The 26,132-nt window shown below is 42.9% G+C and overlaps 1 protein-coding gene across 1 annotated transcript in view; it reads right to left on the bottom strand.

The window, feature by feature from the left end:
* Window positions 1-26,132, bottom strand: part of frem1a (Fras1 related extracellular matrix 1a) — a 313,938-nt gene that overhangs the window by 225,782 nt on the left and 62,024 nt on the right. Inside the window, exons 9-10 of the mRNA XM_043714338.1 lie at window positions 11,699-11,841; window positions 9,544-9,740 (exon numbers count right to left, since the gene is read on the bottom strand). Coding sequence (XP_043570273.1) covers window positions 9,544-9,740; window positions 11,699-11,841 — 340 coding nt within the window. The remainder of the gene's footprint in view (window positions 1-9,543; window positions 9,741-11,698; window positions 11,842-26,132) is intronic.

Raw genomic sequence — 26,132 nt, 5'->3', positions numbered from 1 at the left:
ACCCCCTCTCCGGCCTATCACCCTCACCCTCACCTCCTTCCACCTATCGTATTCCCAGTGACCCTCCTCCAAATTCCCTCCCCCCTACCTTTTATCTCAACCCGCTTGGCACACCAGCCTCATTCCTGAAGAAGGGCTTATGCCCGAAACGTCAATCCTCCTGCTCCTCGGATGCTGCTTGGCCTGCTGTGTTTATCCAGCACCACATTTTTCAACTCTGGTCTCCAGCATCTGCAGTCCTCACTTTCTCCCAGTTAACTACACCCCACAAAACTCACCTCCCACTGATTGCTGTCACCTTACAAATCAAAGCTGAAAATGTGTTGCTGGAAAAGCACAGCAGGTCAGGCAGCATCCAAGGAACAGGAGAATTGACGTTTCGGGCATAAGCCCTCACTTTCTCTCAAAGACCTTACAAATCAAACCCAAGTAACTGTCCATCAATATATAATGGCCTGTTACCTTATGCCATTAGGTGTCCTGAATTCTTTCAGCCCAGATTAAATGATAATAGATGGAAGAAGTGGAATGAAATATTCTCAACTTGCCAGATGTGTGCAGCAATATCACCTCCAAGGTTCCCTCAGAGTCAAATGGTTTCTAATATTTCATTATTCTGTGATGAAATATTCTGGATCTTCTTATCTAGCAATATTTAAGAGTGCCTTGACTACTGCAATGGTTCAAGGAGGAGGATATGGAAGCTAGAGAATGAGGAGAAATAAATAGTGATATTTTGAAAAATGTCTTTATATTACAGAGAAGGTGGTGCTGGACATCTTTAATCGCATAAAGGTGGATAAATCCTTGGGACCTGATTAGGTGTATCCCAGAACTTACTTGGGAAGCTAGAGAAGATATTGGTGGGCCCCTTGTTCAGATATTTGAGTCATTGATAGCCATGGTTGAAGTGCCAGAAGACTGGAGAGTGGCTAATGTGGTGCCATTACTTAAGAAAGGTAGCAAGGAAAAGTCATGGAACTATAGACCGGTGAGCCTGACATCAGTGGTGGGTAAGTTATTGGAGGGAATTCTGAGAGACAGGATTTACATATATTTGGAAAGGCAAGGACTGATTAGAGATAGTCAAATGGCTTTGTGCATGGGAAATCATGTCTCACTAACTTGTTTGAGTCTTTTGAAGAAGTTACAAAGAAGATTGATGAAGACAGAGTGAAGGATACTGTCTATATGGACTTCACAAAGGCAATTGGCAAGGTTCTGCATAGTGCACTGGTCAGCAAGGTAAAATCATGTGGAATCTAGGAAGAGCTAGCAATTTGAATACAAAATTGACTTTAAGATAGGAGACAGATTTTGGTGGTGATAGAAGGTTGTTTATCAGATTGGAATCCTGTACTGGTGTGTGCCACAAAGATTGATGGCTCCACTGCTTTTTGTCATTTATATAAATCACTTTGATGTGAGGAGGCCTAGTTAGTAAGTTTACAGATGACACAAAAATTGATGGTGTGGTGGACAATGAAGAAGATGATCTTAGAGTACAGTAGGGCCTCAATCTGATGGGCCAATGAGCCAAAGAGTGGCAAATGGAGTTTAATTTTGATAAATATGAGATGTTACATTTTGGCAAGGCAAATCAGGGCAGAACATACAGACATAATGGTAGGGTCCTCGGGAATGTTGCCGATCAAAGAGATCTTGGGCTGAAGGTATATAGTTACTTGAAAGTGGAGTTACAGGTAGACACAGTAGTAAAAAAGCACTTGGTATGCATGCTTTATCAGTCAGCGCTTTGAATATAGGAGTTGAGATGTCACTTTGTGGCTGTACAAGACATTTGTTAGATTATGTTTGGAATATCGCATTCAATTCTAATTTCCCTGCTATAGGAAGAATGTTGTTAAATTTGAAAGATTTGCCAGGATTGGAGAGTTTGAGCTATAGGGACAGGCTGAATAGGCTAGGGGTATTTACCATGGAGCATCAGAGGCTAAGGAGTACCTTTTCGATGTTTATAAAATCACGAGGGGCATAGATAGGGTGAATACCGAAGGTAAGGGAGTCCAAAACTAGAGGCCATAGGTTTAAGGTCAGAGAGGAAAAATTTAAAAGGAAATTAAGGGGCAAGTTTTTCACAGAGAGGGTAGTATGTGCATGGAATGAGCTACCAGAGGAAATAATGGAGACTGGTACAATTCCAAAATTTAAAAGACCTCTGGATGGGTACATGAGTAGGAAGGGTTTACAGGGATATGGGCCAAATGCTGGTAAATGGAGCTGGGTTAATTTAGTATTTAGTTGACATGGCTGATTTGGACTAAATGGTCTGTTTCAGTGCTGAACAATCTATGACAATGATTCGAACAAAGCTCATTCCTTACATCCCATTAAACCCCATCTGCCTCGAATTTCCTCAATCCATCTCCAATCTGAAGAAGGGTCACTGGACTTTCTTTTCACACATGCTGACAGAACTGCTGAGCTTTTCCAGGAATTTCTGATTTTGTGTCCGATTTCCAGAATCTGAAGTTCTTTTAATTTAAATTCTGATGGAGCTTAGTAAGGAGGTCAAGGTAATTTGGAGGCCTATCAGGAGAAAGCCTTTTTAAAATAATGTCAGCTGACCTTCCTGGACTGCAACGCAACAGATACTTGGAGCACATACAGTTTTCAGGGGAGGCTGTGTAAAAGGGGAGAAGGAGGATGGGGAGGATGGGGAGGATGGGTCTCAGTAGCAGACTGTACCACCTTGAATCATCAGGGAACACAATTCATACCTCTTCCTCAGCCAAGCACAAATTCTGGGGCTTGTCCATTTCACCAAAAACTGATCTCAGAACTTCAGCCTTCCAAGGGAAAAAAAAGACAGGAATCCCACCTTTCAGGAACTGCTGACCAATCAGAGACAGAATGGTAAATTGCCCACAGCTACACCTACAGCTGCAAAATAGCAGGTCAAGGATGGCACTGCCAGTGGCTGGAAGATCACTGGGCTCTCAATCTACATACCAGTGAAAACCTTTGGGTTATAACAAGCAAAAAGTGGTCATTGACACTGCACACCAGGGCAGAAGGCATTCTAACTTCTCTGAGCAAGTGGAATAGGAGAGGCGGCAATGTGATTTTCAGGTTGCCAGATGCTTGTTAATGGATAGAGATATGCCAGTGGCTCTACAGGATCCAGAGATTACCGCAGCCAGAAGAAATACCATTTTCTAAATGTGAACATACACAAAACAAGTTGGGAGATTCTTTCCAGCTTGGCAGCAGGTAAAATGTCTACCTGCTATATGTCATATAGCAGTCAGCAGCATTCACCATGTGACCCACTCTACTGCACCAGAGGTTGGTTATCACTGTATACTTGGCTCCTTGCCAACTAACCATGTATGCTGATAGAAAGAACTGTCAAGACTGTGAAAAAAAAACCTGCACCATTTCAAGGAGACCTCCGATGGTCAAAGAGCTCCCAAACACATGGTGCTCTTCCATTTTTGACTTTGATCTCATTCTTCGGTGGATACTTCAGGAGAATGAAGAGGTGGGGAAGAAGCATTGGATGGGTTTTCCTCTTATGTCAGTTAAGCATTGACTACATTCCCTGATCATGCTGATATCATGATGAACTGCTCAAAATAAAAGCAGCAATGAAAAATTTATAGCTGTTTCTAAGCTGTTGGACATAGACCTATAGGATACTTGCAAACCAGCTGGATGAAAAGGGAATGGACTCACTTTAAACTAAGAGAAGAGCAAGATTCCTGAAATATTGTAACCAATAAAGAGGCCATACTGCTGATGAAGAATAGTTAAGGGAATGGACAGAATTTAATCAGGAAATGTCAGTTTTGCCTACAGGCTAGAGAGTTTGTGAGAGCCTTGCACTAACACATTTGAAGATGGTCATTGTTCTAAGCAGCTGTTGGGTAGCTAGGTGGCCAGAGATGGGCCTTCTCAGAGATCAAGGACCCCTAGAGGCAGGAATCCCACTTCTCAGAGCTGCTGAGTAATCAAAGGGAGAGTGGTAAATTATTAATGTCATCAGGCAATAGTCTTGGAAGAGCCTGGAACATAAAATTTATACCTATAGTGACTTTGACACATGCTCAGGCAAAATTCAAGCTGTAACTGCAGCAGCTAGCACAGTCCTTGGCCAGATCCCTTCATGAAACAAAGGTACATCTTTCATTGCTCCTCTATTAATTTGATGTGCAAGGAACATTTGAGCAATATCCACAGTGATTATATGCTTTGTCCAGTGGTCCACTCCTCTATCTGATGGCAGAAACTCCTGTTCTGTTGCTTGTCTCGATGCTTTCTCTTTTCCAACTTTGAAGACAACTCAAAAAAATGTGGAAAGTTTACACCACAGAAAGAAGCCTATCAGCCCATCATATCAGTGTTGGCTGAATAAACTAGGTTAGAGACCAAAAAAAAACTGCAGATGCTGGAATCCAAAATAGACAGATAGGAGGAAGAACACAGCAAGCCAGGCAACATCAGGAGGTGGAGAGGTCGACAAGTCGGGTGTAACCATTCTTCAGGACTGGGGATGGGTATGGCAGGAACTGCAGATAAAGGCAGGGGCAGGCTGGTGAAGTGAGGATAGGTGAAGACAGGTAAAGGGTACAACCTGATTGGTCAATGGGAGGAATGAATCCAGCTGATGGCAGGAAGCAGTGGAAGAGAGGGGGAGGGGCTGGGAAGGGAGTTGGGGGATAGGAAGGGAGGTTATTTGAAATTGGATTGGGGGATAGGAAGGGAGGTTATTTGAAATTGGAGAATTCAATGTTGAGTCCTCTGGGCTGTAGATTAGATTTTTTAGATTAGATTAGATTACAGTGTGGAAACAGGCCCTTCGGCCCAACAAGTCCACACCGACCTGCCGAAGCGTAACCCACCCATACCCCTACATTTACCCCTTACCTAACACTACGGGCAATTTAGCATGGCCAATTCACCTGACCTGCACATCTTTGGATTGTGGGAGGAAACCGGAGCACCCGGAGGAAACCCACGCAGACACGGGGAGAACGTGCAAACTCCACACAGTCAGTCGCCTGAGGCGGGAATTGAACCCGGGTCTCTGGCGCTGTGAGGCAGCAGAGCTAACCACTGTGCCACCGTAGGTTGCCCAGGTGGAAGATGAGGTGGTGTTCCTCCAATTTGTGCTGTGGTTCTTTTTGGCAATGGAGGAGGCCAAGGATGGTCATGTCAGAAAGGGAGTGGATAGGGCACTTGAAATGGGCGGAGACTGGGAGGTCCAGTTGGCCCCTGCGGACTCGGCTGCGATGCTCGGTAAACCGTTCCCTGAGTTTACATTCAGTTTCCCCGATGTAGAGAAGACCACATCGGGAGCTCCTAATGCAGTAAGGTAGGTTGGAAGAGAGACAGGTGAACCTCTGTCTCTCCTGGAAGAACTGTTTGGGGCCTTGGATGGAGGTGAGGGGTGTGCTGTACTGGCAGGTTTTACATCTTTTCCGGTTGCAGGAGAAGGTACCTGGGGGTTCATTGGTGGGGGGGGGGATGTCAGTGGAGAGAGTGCGCAAACTAAGGTCTGTCGAAGGGAACGGTGCTTGCTGAAGGCATAGAGGAAACCCATCTAGCACATTTCTTTGCTTTGTTTGCGTTCTCCAGTGCATCAGCCCACATGTGTCTGCACTGAACTTCATTTGCCGTTTTTCTACCCACTCATTCAAACTATTAATATCATCCTGCAGTTGACAATCTTTACTGTCAACAATCTGGAAATTTTTGTGTTGGCTGCAAATTTCTCAATTGTACTTCATGAATAAACACCACAAACAACAAGGGAACTAACATTGAGCCCTGTAGAATGCCACTGGAAAACCACTTTCCATTCATAAAACATCTGTCCACCATTACCCTCTTGTCACTGAGCCAATTTTGATCTAACTCATCATAACTTGCTATGTGATAAAGATTTATTTTTCCTCATTTTTACTTTGTTCTCATTTTGCATTCAGGATATATGATGGAACTATACTTGTGCCAAGAGGACAGATTACTATATAAGACCACTACAACAGGAGTTTCAGATTATAGACAGCAAGCAATATCTCATCATCTCAGATGGATCAAGTTTAATGCTCACATTGGTAACCCTCAATATGCCAACAGATATTTGCAATATGATGCAGGCAAGGCATTGTCAGGTCAGAGCCTAGAGGTGTACAGTGACTTGTTGAAAAGGTAGCAGTATCTTCTGGGAGAAGTAAGTTAGAATGTAAGACCAATTCAGCATTTGCTGAAACAAGTTGTAGCAAGGCCAGCCTAAATGACAACATGGGAGAGTTGGAAAAGAAGGGAGTAATCAAGTAAGAATGGATTAGCAGCATAGTAACAGTGAAACAACCTGCTGTGAATCAGCATTGACCCAAAGGATCTAAATAAAGTTCTAAAGAGGTTTTACTCCACTGAAGGAATTTTGCCACCAAGGACAACCAGTTGCATTTGCACCCAGGACATTAACACAAGTGGAAAGACACTAGTTCAGATTGCTTGGGAACATTTTCAACAATACCTATGAGACACACAGACAGTCTCGTCTGGCCTCAGGCCACTTCAAAACATTTTCCTCAAGCCATAATTACTGTTCCAAAGCATCTTTGTAAACTGCATAGAACAGAATTCCAAATGAAGAAAATAAAGAATGCTGTAGCAACATGTGAAATCTTCTAGATCCAATAATAGCAATATTTATGAAGCATTTAGACAGATACATGTTCATACAGGGAGTAGAGAGATATACACCGTGGGCATGCAGATGGGATTAGTTTAGAATGACATTATGGTCAGCACAGAAATAGTGGCTGAAGGGTGCCTGTGCCATTTTTTTCATAGTTCTGTGTTCGATATTGCCCAATATCTCGTAGGCTTTAACTTTCTGTCCAGTCTGCTATTTGGGACTTGTCAAATACCTCATTGAAATCTGTGTAGGCAACATTCACTGTACTAGACTAATCATTCTTTTTTGTTATCTCAAAAAATGCAATTAATTTTGAAGACATGTACTTCATTGACAAAACCATGCTGATATCTCTGATTAATTTTGTTTTTCAAAAGTAACACTAATCCTATTTTCGAGTATTTATTCTAGTATTTTGCATATCACTGAGATCAGCTTGACCAATATATAATTATTTGGCCTATCCCTTGCACCCCTTTTCAATAAATCTTCACTCTATTGAATCTGACTCACTTCCCTTTCACACACTACATCCCAGATCATTACAGACCTCCGCATGTAAAGAATCTGAATCTTCCATTTGCTTCTAAGGACAATCACTTTAAATCAGTGCAGTTAACCCTCCTGTCACCTGAAATAACATCTTCTTATAAAAAAAATCCTTAAAAAGTTTGAAAACTTGTATTGAATCATTCTTGGATTAGAAGAGTAATCAAGGGTTATGGAGAAAGGGTATATCTTCCTGGTCATAATCAGACATTCACTGACTTTTCCACATGTCTGAATGTCCAAATTCTCCAAATTCATCCTACGTACATTAGGCCTAACATATGATGAATGGCTGAGGATCCTGGGATTGTGTTCATTAGAGTTTAGAAGGTTGAGGGAGATCTAATAGAAACTTAAAAGATAATGCATGGCTTAGAAAGGGTAGCCGCTGGGAATGTTTTCCGTTAGGCAGGGAGATTAGGACCCATGGGCACAGCCTTAGAATTAGAGGGGGTCAATTTAAATGGAAATGAGGAGACATTTAGCCAGGGCACAGTGGGCCTGTTGAATTCATTGCCAGTGGAGGCTGGGACGCTAAATATCTTCAAGGCAGAGATTGATAAATTCTTGATCTCACAAGTAGATTAGATTAGATTACATTACATTACAGTGTGGAAACAGGCCCTTCGGCCCAACAAGTCCACACCAACCGGCCGAAGCGCAACCCACCCATACCCCTACATTTACCCCTTACCTAACACTACGGGCAATTTAGCATGACCAATTCACCTGACCTGCACATCTTTGGACTGTGGGAGGAAACCGGAGCACCCGGAGGAAAACCACGCAGACACGGGGAGAACGTGCAAACTCCACACAGTCAGTCGCCTGAGTCGGGAATTGAACCCGGGTCTCTGGTGCTGTGAGGCAGCAATGCTAACCACTGTGCCACCGTGTGCCCGCAAGTAATTAAGGGCTACGGGGAGAGTGTGGGTAAGTGGAGTTGAAATGCCAATCAGCCATGATTAAATGTTGGAGTGGATTCAATGGGCCGAATGACCTTACTTCCACTCCTATGTCTTATGGTATTATGCAAATCCAGAGAAACAACCAGCACTATTATTATCCACTTTCTGACCCTTCACCAATTTTGTATCCATGTAACCATTGCTCCTTTAATCCAATGAGCTTCAATATCACGCACAAGTCTTTCATGAGGTACTTTGTCCAAAATCTTTCAGAAGTGCGTATATTATACAACTTTCCTCAATAACTTTCTCAGCCACTTCATAGATATCACTCAAGTCTGACAGACACTTTCCTACAGAAATCTGTCATTGATTATAATATCTCTAAAGTGTACATTAATGTTGTCCTGAATTATAGTGACAAATTATTTTCACACCACCAAAAAATAGTAAGAAATAGGAACTGGAGTAGGCTCTGTTTATCTCCTCAAGCCTGTTCCATCATTTAATAGGATCATAGCTGATCCAACATTTGTCATGTTCACTTTTATACCCTTCCTCCATAACCCTGGAATACTCTACTAATCCAAGAATCTATCTATTTGAATCTTAAAAATGCAAAAGACTCTGCCCATACCGTGGTCAGTGACAAGGAGTTCCAAAGGCTCACAAACCTCAGAAAGAATTTAGCTACCAAATTATTTAGTACATCTCCAAGATCCAAGGTGGACCAAAACATTTTGACTGAAGCTAAACATAATTCATTAAGCACACTAAAGCACACCTCTTTTGGAACAAATGACTATTATACAGAGGGATTTCTGTCCCATTCAATTTTTAGATTCCCTCCACCCTTTTGGTGGTTTTAGCAACACCCCCTTTAGATGAGTAATCATTTGACACCTCAACTGTGCAAGAAGATTTCATTTTTGGCCTTGAATTGTCCTTACACTAATTTTAACTAACCTTTTGTTTTTTATATATTTACAACATACTGCTTGGGCTGAATGTTTTGAAGTCTACTGGAGTGGGCTGAAAGGTTGAGACAGGGAGTGACAGGTGGGGCTAAAAAATCAGGGAATGAAGTGACTGTTGTCTTCCCAATGCAATGGCATCATACCAGAATGAAGAGAGAGAGAGAGAGAGTGCGACAGACAGAGTGAGAGAGAGAAATGAGAAAGAATTTGGAGGACTGTCATTTAGGATGGCTATGTTTGTGGAGCTTTCTCCTCCAATTTATTGTTCATTGTCGAACACTATTCACAACTACACATCACAAGATTACAGTACTCACCCAGAAAGCAAAACAAAAATAAGAGCAAATTATTTTGTTGTGAGTAATAACATGAACGTTCATAATAACTTAGCTTAGTTATAACAATGCAATATAGAGTCTGGTCTGCACCAACCTACCCAAGCACTGATGTAAAGAATGGACCAGCTGTTATTGCATATACAATTTCACCATCAGGTATCTCAGCATCAGTGAAATATAGTTGGTTCTTTGTCAGATGCGCTATTTCAGTCTCCTTGACAACAAGATGGCGCAGAGCCCATGGTGCTTCTTTGGGAAGCTGATCGTCCACTGGTGTAATGTGAATAATTACAGTCTGCGATTAAATTATTTTTTGTGAGAAAATACTGGCTGGACTTTACAGCATTATAGAATTAAGTGGTTTAGGTAACAGATTAATGAAATATAACAGCATTCAGTAAATTTAAATATTTAATAGAAAACATTTTATGGCATGTTTACATGTTTGATATTGTTGTGGAGCTTTCTGAAAACGCAAATGTAGGATCGTTCTCCCTGACCGCTTCATCAGGAAATCACTGGCATTGTGCTCACAATTTCTCTATTTTTGGCCATGATTTGGAGATGACGGTGTTGGACTGGGATGTACAAAGTTAAAAATCACACAACACCAGGTTATAGTCCAACAGGTTTATTTGGAAGCACCAGTTTTCGGAGCACTCCTCCTTCATCAGGTGATTGTGACCTGATGAAGGAGCAGTTGACAATCACCTGATGAAGGAGCAGCGCTCCAAAAGCTAGTGCTCCCAAATAAACCTGTTGGACTATAACCTGGTGTTGTGTGATTTTTTAACTCTATTTTTGGCCTGCAGTTGAGGCACTTTGAACAACAAGAACTTATATTTCAATCATACTTTTATTGTGATGAAAGATCTCATGGCATCTAACAGAAATGTTACAAAGAAACAATTACACACTCAAGCACAATGTGATACTGTCATAGAATGAATACAACACAGAAGGAGACCATTTAGCCCAGTGAGTCCTTGTAGGTTCGAGGTAGAGTAATCCCATCAATTATATTCTCTCACTGTACTCTGGAGCCCAACAAGTTTACTTCCCTCAGGTGTCCATCAGTTTGCTTTTGAAATCATTGTTCATCTCCAGTTCCAGTACCTCCACAGGCAATGGGTCCCAGGTCATTATCACATACAGAGTAAAGCTCTTCCTTACTTACTCCTCTGCAGCGTTCATCCAAATTTTTAAATCTGTGCCCTCTAATCCTGGTACCATCATCACTGAATGGGAACAATTTTCTTTCTCAATTTTATTTAAACCTGTTTTGATCTTGTACACTTTGATCTAATCTCCTTGCAACCCTTTTTACTCCAAGGAGAATAACTCCAATTGTCTCAGTGTAAACATCTCACTGAAATTCCTCAATCCTATAACATTTGGATGTCTCATCATGCTTCCTCAAGCATCCTGAATGCCTTCCTAAAGAGTGGTGACAAGAAGTAAATGCCATTCTCCAGCTGACCATTGCTTTATGAAGATCCAGTGGAACTATATTGTTCTCAATCCCTCTACTTATAAAATATGAGATTCCATATGTATGGTTTGATGCACATAAACCTATGGGCATTCTCTTTTGAACAATGCCATTATGTCTATATTACCTCTGTCTAACTTTCCTGCCAAAATACATCACCTCACAGTTCACTGTAGGAAACTGCACCTTTTACTTATTCACCCATTCTACTGTGACATTTGGCAGCTGACCAGTATCATTTGACTGTCAGCAACACCTCCAAGTTTGGAATCACTGACAAATTTTGATATTTTACTTTCTATTTCTCCATTGACCTTTGTGCCAGTCGAAACAGTGACCAGATTGAACAGAATTAAATTAAATGTCTAATGTTAAATGCTCCAGCGACATACAAAGAACATGAAAATTTCTTTTGAATTCTTATCTGGCATGCGCTGCTTGAAAGATCATCAAAAACAGGTTCATGACTAACCTCCAAAGCAAACTGAATGAATACTTGAAGGAGAGTAAACAGCATGGGTATGGGGAAGGACTAGTGTCAAAATAATTGAATAGCTCTTGCAATGAGTCAGTCCTCACACCATGGATTAATTCTATCATTCACAATTTCTTCAGTGTATAAATGTTTCATCCATTTTGAAAGCTTCCATCACCCTCTTCTGTTCCAGTGGAATAAATCCTCATGTTTTCAGTCTATTTTCTAACTTAATTATATAATATGTCTGACCGAAAAATTCAACACGTTTGATACAGACACATACCTGAGGATCTGAGAGATTTGGTGGTTCATGGCTGTCAGACAGGATAAATTCAAAGGAATCTTCAAACACTTCACCTCCCAAGTGACGATAATAGATCCGAGCATTAAAGAGATCACTCTGCTGAAATCTAGTTATGGGGTAACCTGTCAAAAACAAGGTTTATAAAACATGTAAACAGACAGTGACTAAAATGCTATGATTTGGAGATGCCACAGCTCCCTGTGTGGTCTAATTATATCATCCATATTTAGCAAGTCATAACAGCCACAATAAAGGTTCAGTTCACGACGTGCACTGAGTTCACTGATTTCAGCTAGGATATCAGGTTTGGACACAGTATTTAGCATCAGAAAAGGTTCTATTTTATGAACATTATCCGTGTTATCCATCTTAAAATAAAGTAGGATCTGGTCAAATTTGATTGACAACAGCTGCTTGCAGGTAAAGTGGACAGTGGCAATCAAAAAAGGAGCTGGAAAGAGTACAGGTCCTTTTATGGGGAAATACAGGAGCAATTAGTTTAATCAATGCTGAATGTCAAGGACAATTCTGATATGGATAAAGAAGAAGAATAGGGCTTTTCGCAAGTCTAAAGAGAGCAACTCAGCTTGCAGCTCTCGAGAAATATAGTATGTGCAAGAGGAAACTTAAAAAAAAATTAATTAGAAGAGCAAAAGGGAACATGATAAAGGACTTGTGAACAGGATCAGGGAGAATCCCAAGATATTTTATAAATATTTGAAAGTGAAGAGGCCAACCTGGAAAAGAGTAGGGCCTATCCAGGAACAAAGAGTAGGGCCCAACTCTGACTAGTTGGGCGGCACGGTGGCACAGTGGTTAGCACTGCTACCTCACAGCGCCAGAGACGCGGGTTCACTTCCCGCCTCAGGTGACTGACTGCGTGGAGTTTGCACGTTCTCCCCGTGTCTGCGTGGGTTTCCTCCGGGTGTTCCGGTTTCCTCCCACAGTTCAAAGATGTGCAGGTCAGGTGAATTGGCCATGCTAAATTGCCCGTAGTGTTAGGTATAGGGGTAAATGTAGGGGTATGGGTGGGTTGCGCTTCGGCGGGTCGGTGTGGACTTGTTGGGCCGAAGGGCCTGTTTCCACACTGTAATGTAATGTAATCTAATCTAATGTAATCTAATCTAAAGGGGGCAATTTGCATGTGAAGCCACAGTATATTGAAATGGTGTTAAATGAATACTTCCCTTTGGTCTTCACCCTGGAAAAGGGGAATATATGAACGGAAAGGGACTGTGAGGAGTTTGCACAGTTTGATGTGGGAAATGGAGAGGTATTAGTGACTCTGACTAGTTTTAAAATGGTCAGCCTTAGGGGACTGTCTATATGTAGTTTGCACATTCTCCCCAAGTGTTGGTGTCCTTCGGATGCTGGGATATGCAGGATCAGCCATGGGAAGTGTAGGGTTACTGAAATAGGGTGGGTCTGGGTGGGATGCTCTTTGGAGGGGTGGTGTGGACTCCATGGGCTGAATGGCCTGCTTCCTCATGGTAGGGATTCTATGATTCTAGGATGGTCGTAGGTAAGTGGAAAATAGATAGATTGGTTAGATGGGCAGACCAATGGCAATTGGTATTTAACCCTGACAAGAGTGAGGTTGATGCATTTTGAAGAGGAAACAAGATGAGGGAGTAATTAATAAATGGCAGAACAGTGAGTAGCTGAGAGGAACAGCGGGACCTTGGGATAATTATTCAGTGATCCTTGATGCTGACACAGCATGTAAATAGGATAGTTAAGAAAGCATATAGGACACTTGCTTTCTTCAATCTTGATACAGAGTATAAGAGCAAGGAGATAATGTTGGAGTTGTACAAGAGTGTTGATTAGGCCACAGCTGGAGTACTGTGTGCAGTCTGATCACCTCACTACAGGAATGATATGTTAGCACTGGAAGGTGTAGAGAGGATGTTCACCAGGATGTTGTGTGGGATGGAGCAATTGAGCAATAAAGAGAGACTAGGTCGAACATAGAACATACAACATTACAGCGCAGTACAGGCCCTTTGGCACTCGATGTTATTCCGACCTATGGAACCAATCTGAAGTTTATCTAACCTACACTATTCCATTTTCATTCATTAAAGTAAGCAAGTCGACTACTGTTGCAGGCAGGACGTTTTATGCCTCTACTACTCTCTGCGTGAAGAAATTACCTCTGACATCTGTCCTATATCTATCACCCTTCAATTTAAAGCTATGTTCCCTCATGTTAGTCATCACCATCCGAGGAAAAAGGCTTTCACTGTCCGCCCTATCTAACCCTGTAGTTCTCTTACATGTCTCAATTAAGTCATCTCTTAAACTCCATCTCTTTAATGAAAAGAGTTTCAAGTCCCTCAGCCTTTCTTCATAAGGCCTTCCCTCCCTTACCAGGCAACATCCTAGTAAATCTCCTTTGAATCCTTTTCAAAGCTTCCACATCCTTCCTATAATGCAGTAACCAGAACTGTATGCAACACTCCATGTGCTGCCACACCAGAGTTTTGTACAGTGCAGCATAACCTCATGGCTCCGAAACTCAATCCCTCTATCAATAAAAGCTAATACAACAATTGCCTTCTTAACAACCCTATCAATCTCGGTGGCAATTTTCAAGGATCTATGTACCTGGACACCAAGATCTCTCTGCTCATCTACACTACCAAGAATCTTACCATTAGTCCAATAATCTTTATTCCTGTTGTTCCTTCCAAATTGAATCACCTCACACTTTTCTGCATTAACCTCTACTTGCCACCTCTCAGCTGAGCTCTGCAGCTTATCTATGTCCCTTTGCAATCTGCAACATCCTTCGGCACTAAGCGTCAACTTTAGTGTCATCCACAAATTTACTAACCCATCCTTCTTCACCCTCATCCAGGTCATTATCAAACGCATTACTGAAATGCCCTTTACTCTCATCCATCTGTTTGATCAACTTCTTAAAGAACTCAGTAAGGTTTGTGAGGCATGACCAACCTTTCACAAAACAGTATTGACTATCCATAATCAACTGATTCCTTTTGAGATGATTATTAATCCTATCTCTTATCATCATTTCCAATACTTTACCCACAACCGAAGTAAGGCTCACATGTCTATAATTTCCAGGGTTATCTCTACTCCATTTCTCGAACAAGGGGACAACATGTGCTATCCTCCAGTGTTCTGGCACTATTTCTATAGGCAATGGTTACATAAAAATCAAAGGCAAATGCTCTGCAATCTCCTCTCTGGCTTCCCAGAGAATCCTGGGGTTCCATTTGTCCCAGGGGACTGATCTATTTTCACATTTTCCAGAATTGCTTACACCTCCTTCTTGTGAACCTCAGCCCCATCTATTCTAGTACCCTGTATCTCAGTATTCTCCTCAACAACATTGTCTTTTTCCAGTGTGAATACTGATTTAAAATATTCATTCAGTGCTTCACCTATCTCCTCAGACTCTACACACAATGTACCACTACTATCCTTGATTGGACTTAATCTTACATTAGAGTCAAAAGTGTGATGCTGGAAAAACATGGTAGGTCATGTAACATCCAACGAGCAGGAGAATCGATGTTTCGGGCATAAGCCCTTATGCTTGAAACGTTGATTCTCCTGCTCCTCAGATGCTGCCTGACCTGGTGTGCTTTTCCAGCACCACACTCTGATCTCCAGTATCTGCAGTCCTCACTTTCTCCTCATCGGTCTCTAGTCATTCTTTTATTCTCGATAAACCTATAAAAAGTGTTATGGTTTTCCTTGATCTATTTGCCAATGACTTCTCATGTCCCTTCCCGCTCTTGTTAGCTCTCTCGTTAGGTCTTTCCTGGTTAACCTGTAAATCTCAAGTGCCCTAAGTGAGCCTTCACATTTCAACCTAACATAAGCCTTCTTGTTCCTCTTGACAAGAGATCAAGAGATTCAACTTTTGTAGTAAACCACAGCTCCCTTACTCGATCACTTCCTCCCTGCCTGACAGGTACATAATTATCAAGGACACATTCCTTGAATAAGCTCCACATTTCAATTGTGCAAATGTTTGGAATGTTTTCTTTAGAGCAGAGAAGGCTGAGAGAGGACATGACTGAAGTGTAGAGGATTATGTGGGATATGGACAGAGTGAGCAGAAAACAGCTGTTCCCCTTGGTTGAGGGGTGAATCACAAGAGTGCATAGTTTTCGGGTAACAGGCAGGAGATTCAGAGGGGATTTGAGGTTGATAGGTATCTGGAATGCAGTGCCTTGGAAGGTAGTGGAGGCTGAAAACCATACAACCTTTAAAAACTATTTGGAGTATCATAACATTCAATGATATGGGACAAGTGCAGAAAATTGAGGTTAACGCGCCTTTTGTGTGGTTATTGTTGGTGCAGACCTAATGGACCAAAGGACCAAAGTCTGCTCTGTATGACTGTACGAATTTTCCATTGGGAATCATAAATGCTTTTCAAAATTTAGCTCCATTGGACTTGCAACCAAAGTGCTGACAATGAACAGCAAGGGAACAGGCAGGAAGAAAGGCCATTTGAAAAGGCTTCCCCTTCAAACAAAAAGTGACAGTGAGCCCTCTACTAACAATATGTCAGGAAATGAAGGAAGGGGGAGGGCACTTTACCTATTGTTCCTATAGAGCAAATGTTCCTGACTTCCAGAGATGGTGCAAACTGTAAGGAGTAGTTCAGTGGAGAGCTCCATCCCATGACTTCATCCCACGTTAAAAGTAAACCTCAAAACATCTGTCTTTTCTTTACCATGCATGCCTTCTCATTCCCTCTCCTGATGCCCTATACATGCCGACCTGTGTTCTTCTATCCATCTCATGTTTCTTTATAGCCCTTTTACAGACTTTGTCCCAACTTGCTACCAATAAATGACCCACCCTTGCTCATCCACATGGCATTTTAAAACCATGTTAGATGAACTAAAATAATGTTCCAAGTAAATGCCACAAGTAAAAACAAGATTGATTAAAAAAACCTATTAGCTATACTTTAATGTTTGAACTTCTGGAATATTGCGTGCAATTCTCATCTCCCTCCTAAAGGAAGGATGTTGTGAGACTTGAAAAGGCTCAGAAAAGATTTACAAGGGTCGTGCCAGGGTTGGAACTATAGAGAGAGGCTGAATAAGCTGGCTATTTATTCCTGGAGTATCAGAGGGCTGAGGGGTGACCTGATGGAGGCTTTGTCAAAGTTTTGACAAAGGGTCAGTTAGACTCAAAACGTCAGCTCTTTTCTCTCCTTGAATACAAATAGTTGTTTTAATAAGTAACTATAGAATCATAGTCATAGAGATGTATAGCACATAAACAGACCCTTCGGTCCAACTCATCCATGCCGACCAGACATCCTACATTAATCTTGTCCCATTTACCAGCACTTGGCCCATCTGAAGAGAATGAGTGGAAATAAAGGAGAAGTTGTTCTGAAGTGTTTTGAATAAAGGTCACTGGAGCTGAAACATTAAGTCTGCTTTCTCTGTATTGATGCTGCCAGATCTGCTGAGTTTTTCCAGAAATTTCTGTTTGTGTTTCTGATTTTCAGCAGTCACAATTTTTGATAAAATCTAATAGGTTTTCTCCAAGAGCAGTACAGATAGAGTAATCAGAAAATGATTAGCAAACCATGGAGTTGGGGAGATTTTGTTCCCCCTCAAAAGGCCTTTTGAGATCTCGATCAGGTGGTGGAGGCTGATTCCATTGAGAATGTTGAAAAGGGATGAGGAATTGACGAGGTTTGGCTTGAATAGTTGTACTGAGTCCTAGTTTCCTTCTGTCAATTATAACCTGTTGATAAAAGCTGGACCTGTTGGAATGGGGCTGGGATGTCTGCATACAGTTCCCTTCCTATAGCAGGGAGTTAAGGTTAAGGAGTCTTCCTAACTCTATGAAAAATAAACATTGGTTGGGCCAATTTTGGAATACTGCATTCAATTCTGGTCTCCCTGCTATAGGAAGGATGTTGTAAAACTTGAAAAGGGTTCAGAAAAGATTTACAAGAATATTGCCAGGACTGGAAGGTTTGTGCTAAGAGAATGGGCTGTGGCTATTTTCCCTGGAGCATTAAAGGCTGAAGAGTGACCTTATAAAGGTTTATAAAATCATGAAGGGCATGGATAGGGTGAATAGCTAAGGTCTTTTCCGCAGAGTACCGGAGTCCAAAACTTGAGGGCACAGTTGGGAAAGATATGAAAGGGGCTTATGGGGTAGCTTTTTCACACAGAGAGTGGTGCATGTATGGAATAAGCTGCCAGAGGAAGTGGTGGATGCCGGCATAATTACAACACTTTAAAGGCATCTGGATGGGTGCATGAATAGGAAGGGTTTAGAGGGATATCGGCCAAATGCTGGAAAATGTGATCCGACTAATTTAGGATATCTGGTCAGAATGGATGAGTTGGATCAAAGGGGCTGATTCCATGCTGTACAGACTCTATGACTCTATATAGATTTACTAACGGTATAGAACTTCACTTTGAAACTGAAGCTGAATTCACGATGGTGCATCCATGATGCTGAGCAAGTTGTGAATAGTATTTTCAGTGAACTGGTCACACCACAGGTGCAGATGGGACAGGCAGAAAGGACATGGGTGACAACCAGGCAGAGTAGAGGGAGCTGGGTAGTGCAGGAGTCCATTGTGGCCAACTACCTCTCTAAAAGATATACAGTTTTGAAGAGATATCTTGGGGGAGAAGACATCATGGAACAATGGTTGGGTCTGCTACACAAGAAGGGAGGAAAAAGTGCTGCAGGGCTATAGTGGGATGGAATTAAATGGAGGGAAACAGACATAAGTTTCACTGAATGGCTGAAGGGGGAGGGCAAACAGACAGAGGATGTGGTACATATTGGTACTGATGACATAGATAGTAAAAAAGTTGAGTTTCTGAAAGTAGAATTTAGGAAGCTAAGCAGATTAAAGGACAGTGTCAGAAAGATGTTATGAAACTTGAAAGGGTTTAGAAAAGATTTACAAGGATGTTGCTGGGGTTGGAGGATTTGAGTTACAGGGAGAGGTTAAACACGCTGGGGCTGTTTTCCCTGAAGCGTTGGAGGCTGAGGGGTGACCTTATAGAGGTTCATAAAATCATGAGGGCATGGATAGGATAAATAGAAAAAGTCTTTTCCCTGGGGTGGGGGAGTCCAGAACTAGAGGGCACAGGTTTCAGGTAAGCGGGGAAAGATATAAAAGAGACCTAAGGGGCAAATTTTTCATTCAGAGGGTGGTACGTGTATGGAATGAGCTGCCAGAGGAAGTGGTGGAGGCTAGTACAGTTGCAACATTTAAAAGGCATCTGGATGGGAATATGAATAGGAAGGGTTTGGAGGGATATGGGCCAGGTGCTGGCAGGTAGGACTAGATTGGGTTGGGATATCTGGTCAACATGGACGAGTTGGACCGAAGGGTCTGTTTCTGTGCTGTACATCTCTATGACTCTATGGCTGGAAAGGTAGTAATCTTTGGGTTACGTCTGGTGCCACAACTGAGGTTAGTCCAGATGAATGTATAGCTGAAGAAATGGTGCAGGAGGGAGGGCTTTAGTCTTCTGGGACATTAGGATTGTTCTTGCGAGCAGTAGGATCTGTACAAGGTGGATGTTTTCTTCTGAACCAGAATAGCACCGGCATCCAATACTTTGCTAGTGTCATTGGGGAGAGTTTAAACTAACTTGGCAGGGAGGTGGGATCAAGAGAATGTTCAGCAGTGGAAAATGAATGGCTGATATTGGAAGTGATAGCAAGTGAATCAGGAAGGCCAGTTAAGGCACAAGGGAATTTGACGAGATTGGATAGTTTTTCGTTCAATGCTTGGAGTCTGACAAAAAAGAATGGGTGAGTTGCAGGCATTTGTAGGCCATGTTTTCCATAGTGTCATTGGTGTCAGTAGGTTAAATGATTCTTGTGATGGAGGCTGAGGTGAGTGGCCCAACGGTAAAAAGGTTCAAGCAGGTGTTAAACTACTTAGTTGTATCTATGTAACAAGCAACACATATCCTGCGAAAAATCGGCATCAATATCCTGCTTGCACAGCTTGTTGGAAACCAATTAAGCTGTTGTCCGAGAAAGCAGTGTTTGCTGACACTGGAACACTAGGACAACTGCACATGTTATTCAGTTGGAAACATTCACACACCGTTTCTTTATATCGTTGAACTGTGCAGAAAGCTTCTCTGCACATAGAATCAGAGAAGTATGGTTTTGGAAAAGCACAGCAGGTCAGGCAGCATCCGAGGAGCAAAAGAATCAATGTTTTGGGCATAACCTTTCATCAGCAATGTTGGGGGGGCGGGGGGAGCAAGAGAGGGTGAGAGATAAATAGGAAGGTGGGGGTGGGCTGAGGGTAAGTACGCACGGAGTCAGAGACAGCTAAAGAAAATTTCAGTGTCGCAATGAATACTCATCAACCTGGGAGAATAGTGGGATGAAGGAATTCTGTAACCCTGCACTTCCCAGTTCTAACTCTTAACCAAAATCCATAAACCTGACTGCTCCAGTTGACCTCTTGTTTCCACCTGCTCCTGCCCCACTGAACTTATCTCCTCATAATTTGACTCTGTCCTGTCCCCCTTGGTTCAGGATCTCCCCACGTACGTTTGGCACACTATCCACGCTCTCTACCTCCTCCATGACTTTCAATTCCCTGGCCCCAACAGCTCATCTTCACCATAGATATCCAGTCCCTATATACGTCCATCTCCCATGGTGAAAGCCTACGAGCCCTCTGTCTGTTTCTGTCTCTCCCTCTGACCTAACCAGTGCCCTTCACCGACACACTCATTTGATTGGCGGAACTGGTACTCACCATCAATAACTTCTCCTACGAATCCTCCCACTTCATCAGACCAGAGGAGTAGCCATGGGAATCTGCACGGGACCCAGCTATGCATGCCTCGTTGTAGGTTATGGGAACAGTCTATCTTCTATAGTTACACCACCACCACATCCAACGTTCCCTCCAGTACATCAATGACTATATTAGCACTGCCTCATGATCCCATAAGGAAGTTGAATAGTTCATCCATTACACTAACACCTCCACCCTGACTTCTGACAAGGACCATCTCTGACACCCCCCTTCCCCTCCTGGACATCTCCAACTCCATCTCCGACAACTGACTCAACATGGACATCTACTTCAAACCTACTGACACCCACAGCTACCTGAACTACACCTCCTCCCATCCCCACTCCTGGAAAAATGCTATCCCTTACTCTCAATTCCTCCATCTCATGAGGAGCAATTCTACCCCAAGACATCCCAGATGGCCTCCTATTTCAAGGATCACAATTTTCCCTCTAACATGTTCAACAATGCCCTCCAGCACAACTCCTCCATTTCTCATACCTCTGCCGTTGAACCCCACCCATCCCTTCACAACAAAGATAGAACACTCCTGATCCTCACCTTCCACATTATCCTCCACCATTTCCGTCACTTACAATGAGACACCACCACCAGATATATATTTCCCTCCCTACCCCTAACTGCATTCCGCAGAAACCGTTCCCTCCGCAACTCCCTTGTTAGGTCCACCCCCACCGCAACCACACACCCTCCATTTCCAGAATCTTCCCTGGTCACCGCAAGAGGTGTAAAACCTGCACTCATACCTTCCCCCTCACCCCTGCACAAGGCTCCAAACAATCCTTCCACATGTGGCAGAGATTTTCCTGTACATCCAAGCATCATATCTATGGTGTCAGTTGCACTTGATATGGTCTCCACTACATTGGGAAGACAGGATGCCAACTCACAATGTTTCAGTGAACATCTCTGGGACACAAACACCAAGAAACCCCATCACCCTGTGGCCAAACACTTCAACTCCCTGTCACACTCCTCCAAGGATATGCGAGTCCTGGGCCTCCTCAACCGCCAAATCTATGCCACCTGGAGGAAGAGCATCTCATCTTCTGCCTCGGGACCCTCCAACCTCATGGCATCAACGTCAACTTCACCAGTTTCCTCATTTCCCTTCCCCTCCCCATGTCATCCCAGATCCAACCCCTCAAATTGGCACTGCCGTCTTGAACTATCCTACCTGACCATGTTCCTTCCCCTCTGACCTATGACTATCAGCCCCCAGCTGCATCCACCTATCATCTTCCCAACTCCCTCAACCCCACTCCCAATCCCACCCTCCTATTTATCTCTTAGACCTCTTCCGCCCCACCACATTCCTGATAAAAGGCTTATGCCCAAACGTCAATTCTGCTGCTCCTCAGATGCTGCCTGACCTGCTGTATTTTTTCTAGTGCCACACGTTTTGACTCTGACTTCCAGTATCTGCAGTCCTCACTTTCTTATAGAATCATAGAATCCCTACAGTGTGGAAGCAAGCTATTCCATCCTGTAAGGTGGAGCAAAAATCCCCATCAGAATATCCTGGACTAAAATCCTCTGAACTTGGGACATGAGTTTGTTGAATTCACATTTGAACTAAAGTTCACTGAGCTCTTTGGCTGACATGATTTGGAGATGCCAGTGTTGGACTGGGGTGTACAAAATTAAAAATCACACAACACCAGGTTATAGTCCAACAGGTTTAATTGGAAGCACTAGCTTTCGGAGCACTGCTCCTTCATTAGGAGACAGACTAGAAAATAAGCAAGCCTCAGGGCAGCTGTCTGGAACAGGGATTTAGCTTATAAAATTAAAGGGAGACCCCCACAAATACCTCAGCTGAAAACAATGAACATCAGCCTAAGAGCAAACAACTGAGACATTCTGGAGCCTACAAAACTACTCAACTTTTAATCATGATTCGGAGTTGCACTGGGGTGTACAAAGTTAAAAATCACACAACATCAGGTTATAGTCCAACAGGTTTAATTGGAAGCACACTAGCTTTCGGAGCGACGCTCCTTCATCAGGCGATTGTGGCGGGCTCGATCGTAACACAGAATTTATAGCAAAAATTTGCAGTTTGATGTAACTGAAATTATACATTGAAGAATTGATTGTCTGTTAAGCCTTTCATCTGTTAGAATACAGTGATAGTTTCACTTCTTTCATGTGTAAATCACAAAACCCTTTTTTTAAAAGTTGCATTCTCGGGTTAGCTGTTAACAATGGTGATAGCTAGACAATATGGTGAAGGTGTTAGCCCCCTGTGTTCTCTGTCTATGACCTGATGTTTAGATTGATTCTAATCTAAAAAGTGAGATTGTGTCAGATTATGGATATAGATACCACTATTACGTGTGGGAACACCTCCCATCTTGTACATGGCAGGTACTCATGTGACTCATAGACAATGTATAATTTCAGTTACATCACACTGCAAATTTTTGCTATAAATTCTGTGTTACGATCGAGCCCTCCACAATCACCTGATGAAGGAGCGTTGCTCCAAAAGCTAGTGTACTTCCAATTAAACTTGTTGGACTATAACCTGGTGTTGTGTGATTTTCAACTTTTAATCAGTTTGCTCAGATGCAGAGATACTGAACATTCCACACCACTGTAGTACATGCAACCCTGTTCACCTTTGAATGAGAAGGCCTTACACTAATGGCAAAACTTTAACTTACATCCATCCAAGAAAAAAATACTGGACATTCAAACTATCGGAAACCCATTCACTTCTGTTGAAGAACCGTTCACACCTCATCTAATAGTCAGGAGGATACTCAGAGCCACGAGAGGAGGGTCAAAAGCTCAGTAATCAAATCCAGATTTAGAGGGAGATAAGGGGAACCAACAGTGAGTATAACTGGGAAACTGAAAAATGTGTTGCTGGAAAAGCGCAGCAGGTCAGGCAGCATCCAAGGAGCAGGAGAATCGACGTTTCGGGCATAAGCACTTCTTCAGGGCATTCCTGAAGAAAGGCTTATGCCTGAAACGTCGATTCTCCTGCTCCTTGGATGCTGCCTGACCTGCTGCGCTTTTCCAGCAACACATTTTTCAGTTCTGATCTCCAGCATCTGCAGTCCTCACTTTCTCCTAGTATAACTGGGAAACCCTAATCTCGAAGGGAGATTTGATTCAGCAAGAGCTTTGGCCAGAGTCAAGAGAATCTAAACATCAGATCATAGACAGAGAACACAGGGGGCTAACACCTTCAACATATTGTCTAGCTATCACCATTGTTAACAGCTATGGGCGGCACAGTGGCACAGTGGTTAGCACTGTTGCCTCACAGCGCCAGACACCCGGGTTCAATTCCAGCCTCAGGCGACTGACTGTGTGGAGTTTGCACATTCTCCCCGTGTCTGCGTGGGTTTCCTCCGGGTGCTCCGGTTTCCTCCCACAGTCCAAAGATGTGCAGATCAGGTGAATTGGCCATGCTAAATTTCCCGTAGTGTTAGGTAAGGGGTAAATGTAGGGGTATGGGTGGGTTGCGCTTCGGCGGGGCGGTGTGGACTTGTTGGGCCGAAGGACCTGTTTCCACACTGTAAGTAATCTAATCTAATCTAATCTAATCTAGAATCAGCCATAGCCTTGTTGCAGTGAGTCAAAGAAAAGAAAGAGAGCAAATGATCCATCCACGAACCTTTATGTACTGATAAGGAGTGGCCAGAGAGCTGAGATTCCGACCGCGGCAGTGCCAGCGACATCCACCTCCATCTAAATCAACAGAAGCCATTTCAGGGGTGAACATAAGGTCACCAAGACCCTCAGTCCCAACTCAGTTTTTAGTTAGGAAGGGTGGGCTTCAGTGCTGGCGGTGCAGGGCCTCCGGAGAGAAAGGAAGCAGGATAGGTCTCCGGGATTAGCGTTTTTTTCTCTCTCTCTCCTTTTCGCTGACACCCAGTAATTAACAGCTTTCTGTTATTTTAAACCCACAGCACCAAGTTGGGGCTGCAAAGTTTAATTGGGTGCGAGTTAGCTGTTAGATAAGTCTCACTTCGTTTGATGCATAACATTGGGCTTTTTGAAATACTCATTTTTTTTCAACTTATTGTACATATTTTCAATTTTGCTTGTTATAATCAGAGTTTCCTTTACCTCTGAAGCATCTGCCTCCTGTAGTTTTCACCACACCACATCACACTATAGAAGAACCTCGATTATCCGACATTCGATTATCCAAATATCGGATTATCTGGCAAGATTGCAAGGTCTCGACGCTTGGCTAAATTATGTTGTCCAACATTCGATTATCTGGACTTCGAGTAACCAAATGAAATACTCCCTGCCCACGTCTTTTGGACAATCGAGATTTCTCTTACATAAGTCCAGTTTCAGAACCAGGGAGCTGGTGTACAATAAACCAATCACCACACCCCAAAACCCATCTCACTTTGTCTAAGCATCCTTTGATCTGCATGCCCTTGTTTGCTATGACCTGCATGCACTGCTTCCAAAACAAAGCTTTTCACTGCACTGAGATGCATGACTACAATAAATTAAATCAAATCCTTGGTCTCCCTGTCCAGCTCAGCCATGTCAACCATTGTAAGTGGACTGACCCCTCGTCAATGCCAGGATGGTTATGACTGCGAATGGGTCCCTGGCAGTAACCCATCCCTTCCATTGCAATATCATCTCTCACCCAGATTATATTGAGTTTTCCCCTTCATAATTAATGTCTCCTCTGCATCTCAGCCTGTTGCCTCCAATGCCACAAAACTGACATCCCCATGTTTCCTATCCACAGCAGTGACCCAGATAATATCCTCGACTTTCACTGAGCTGACACCAGGACTGAGTGTGGCACACTCACTTGACTGCCTCAGATGAACATCATGACTTATAGATGACCAGGGCCCTGACTGACCTCTAGTGGCTCTCTGACATGAAACCAAGCGCAGATTGAATTGAACCTATAGGACTGACTGTAGCTGAGTCTGTGGATTGCAGTGACCTGGACTGCTGGATTCCTGAGCGAAGGCTTGACTTCACTAAGGACTATTTACCTTAGACTTTGAGGTGTAGCCATTTGGTTGAATCATATGCAGCATAGTGATGTATGGCAAATTATCCACCCTCTTGACTGATCATTGCTGACAACTATGTCCATTTAGGGCTTTATGTATGTACTAGAAGGCAAGTCTCGCCAGAAGTACTTTCAGCCTTTAATCTCTGGTTGAGGGGAAATAGGACAAAACGGGAAGCCAGAGACACAGATAGCATCAATGTAGGCACAAGGGATTGAGCATGAAGAAAGCAGGCAAAGAGTCCAGAGATACACCCTGGTCCAATCCTTTGTCCTTGTGCACGAAATGTCCTGGTAACACCATTGCAATGAGAGGTACAAGTGTATACTGAAGTGCAGCATTGAAATCCAGAACTGATTTGTAAGTGAGCCAAAGATGGGCCATGATTAGAGCGAGGCTGTACAAGTCTGGCTGCTACCCCATGGAGTGCACCCCAAGATGTTGATGAATGGTGTTCAAGATGAACACCTAGAGGATCAAGTGGCCAACTGGACTCACCGATATCCACTCAATTTCATTTTGGGGATTGTCACAATTTAGTTTCTATTCAGCAGTGGGT

This window comes from Chiloscyllium plagiosum, chromosome 2 (assembly GCF_004010195.1).
Source record: "Chiloscyllium plagiosum isolate BGI_BamShark_2017 chromosome 2, ASM401019v2, whole genome shotgun sequence".
Classification (NCBI taxonomy): Eukaryota; Metazoa; Chordata; class Chondrichthyes; order Orectolobiformes; family Hemiscylliidae; genus Chiloscyllium; species Chiloscyllium plagiosum.
This window is presented reverse-complemented; position numbering and strand designations above follow the sequence as displayed.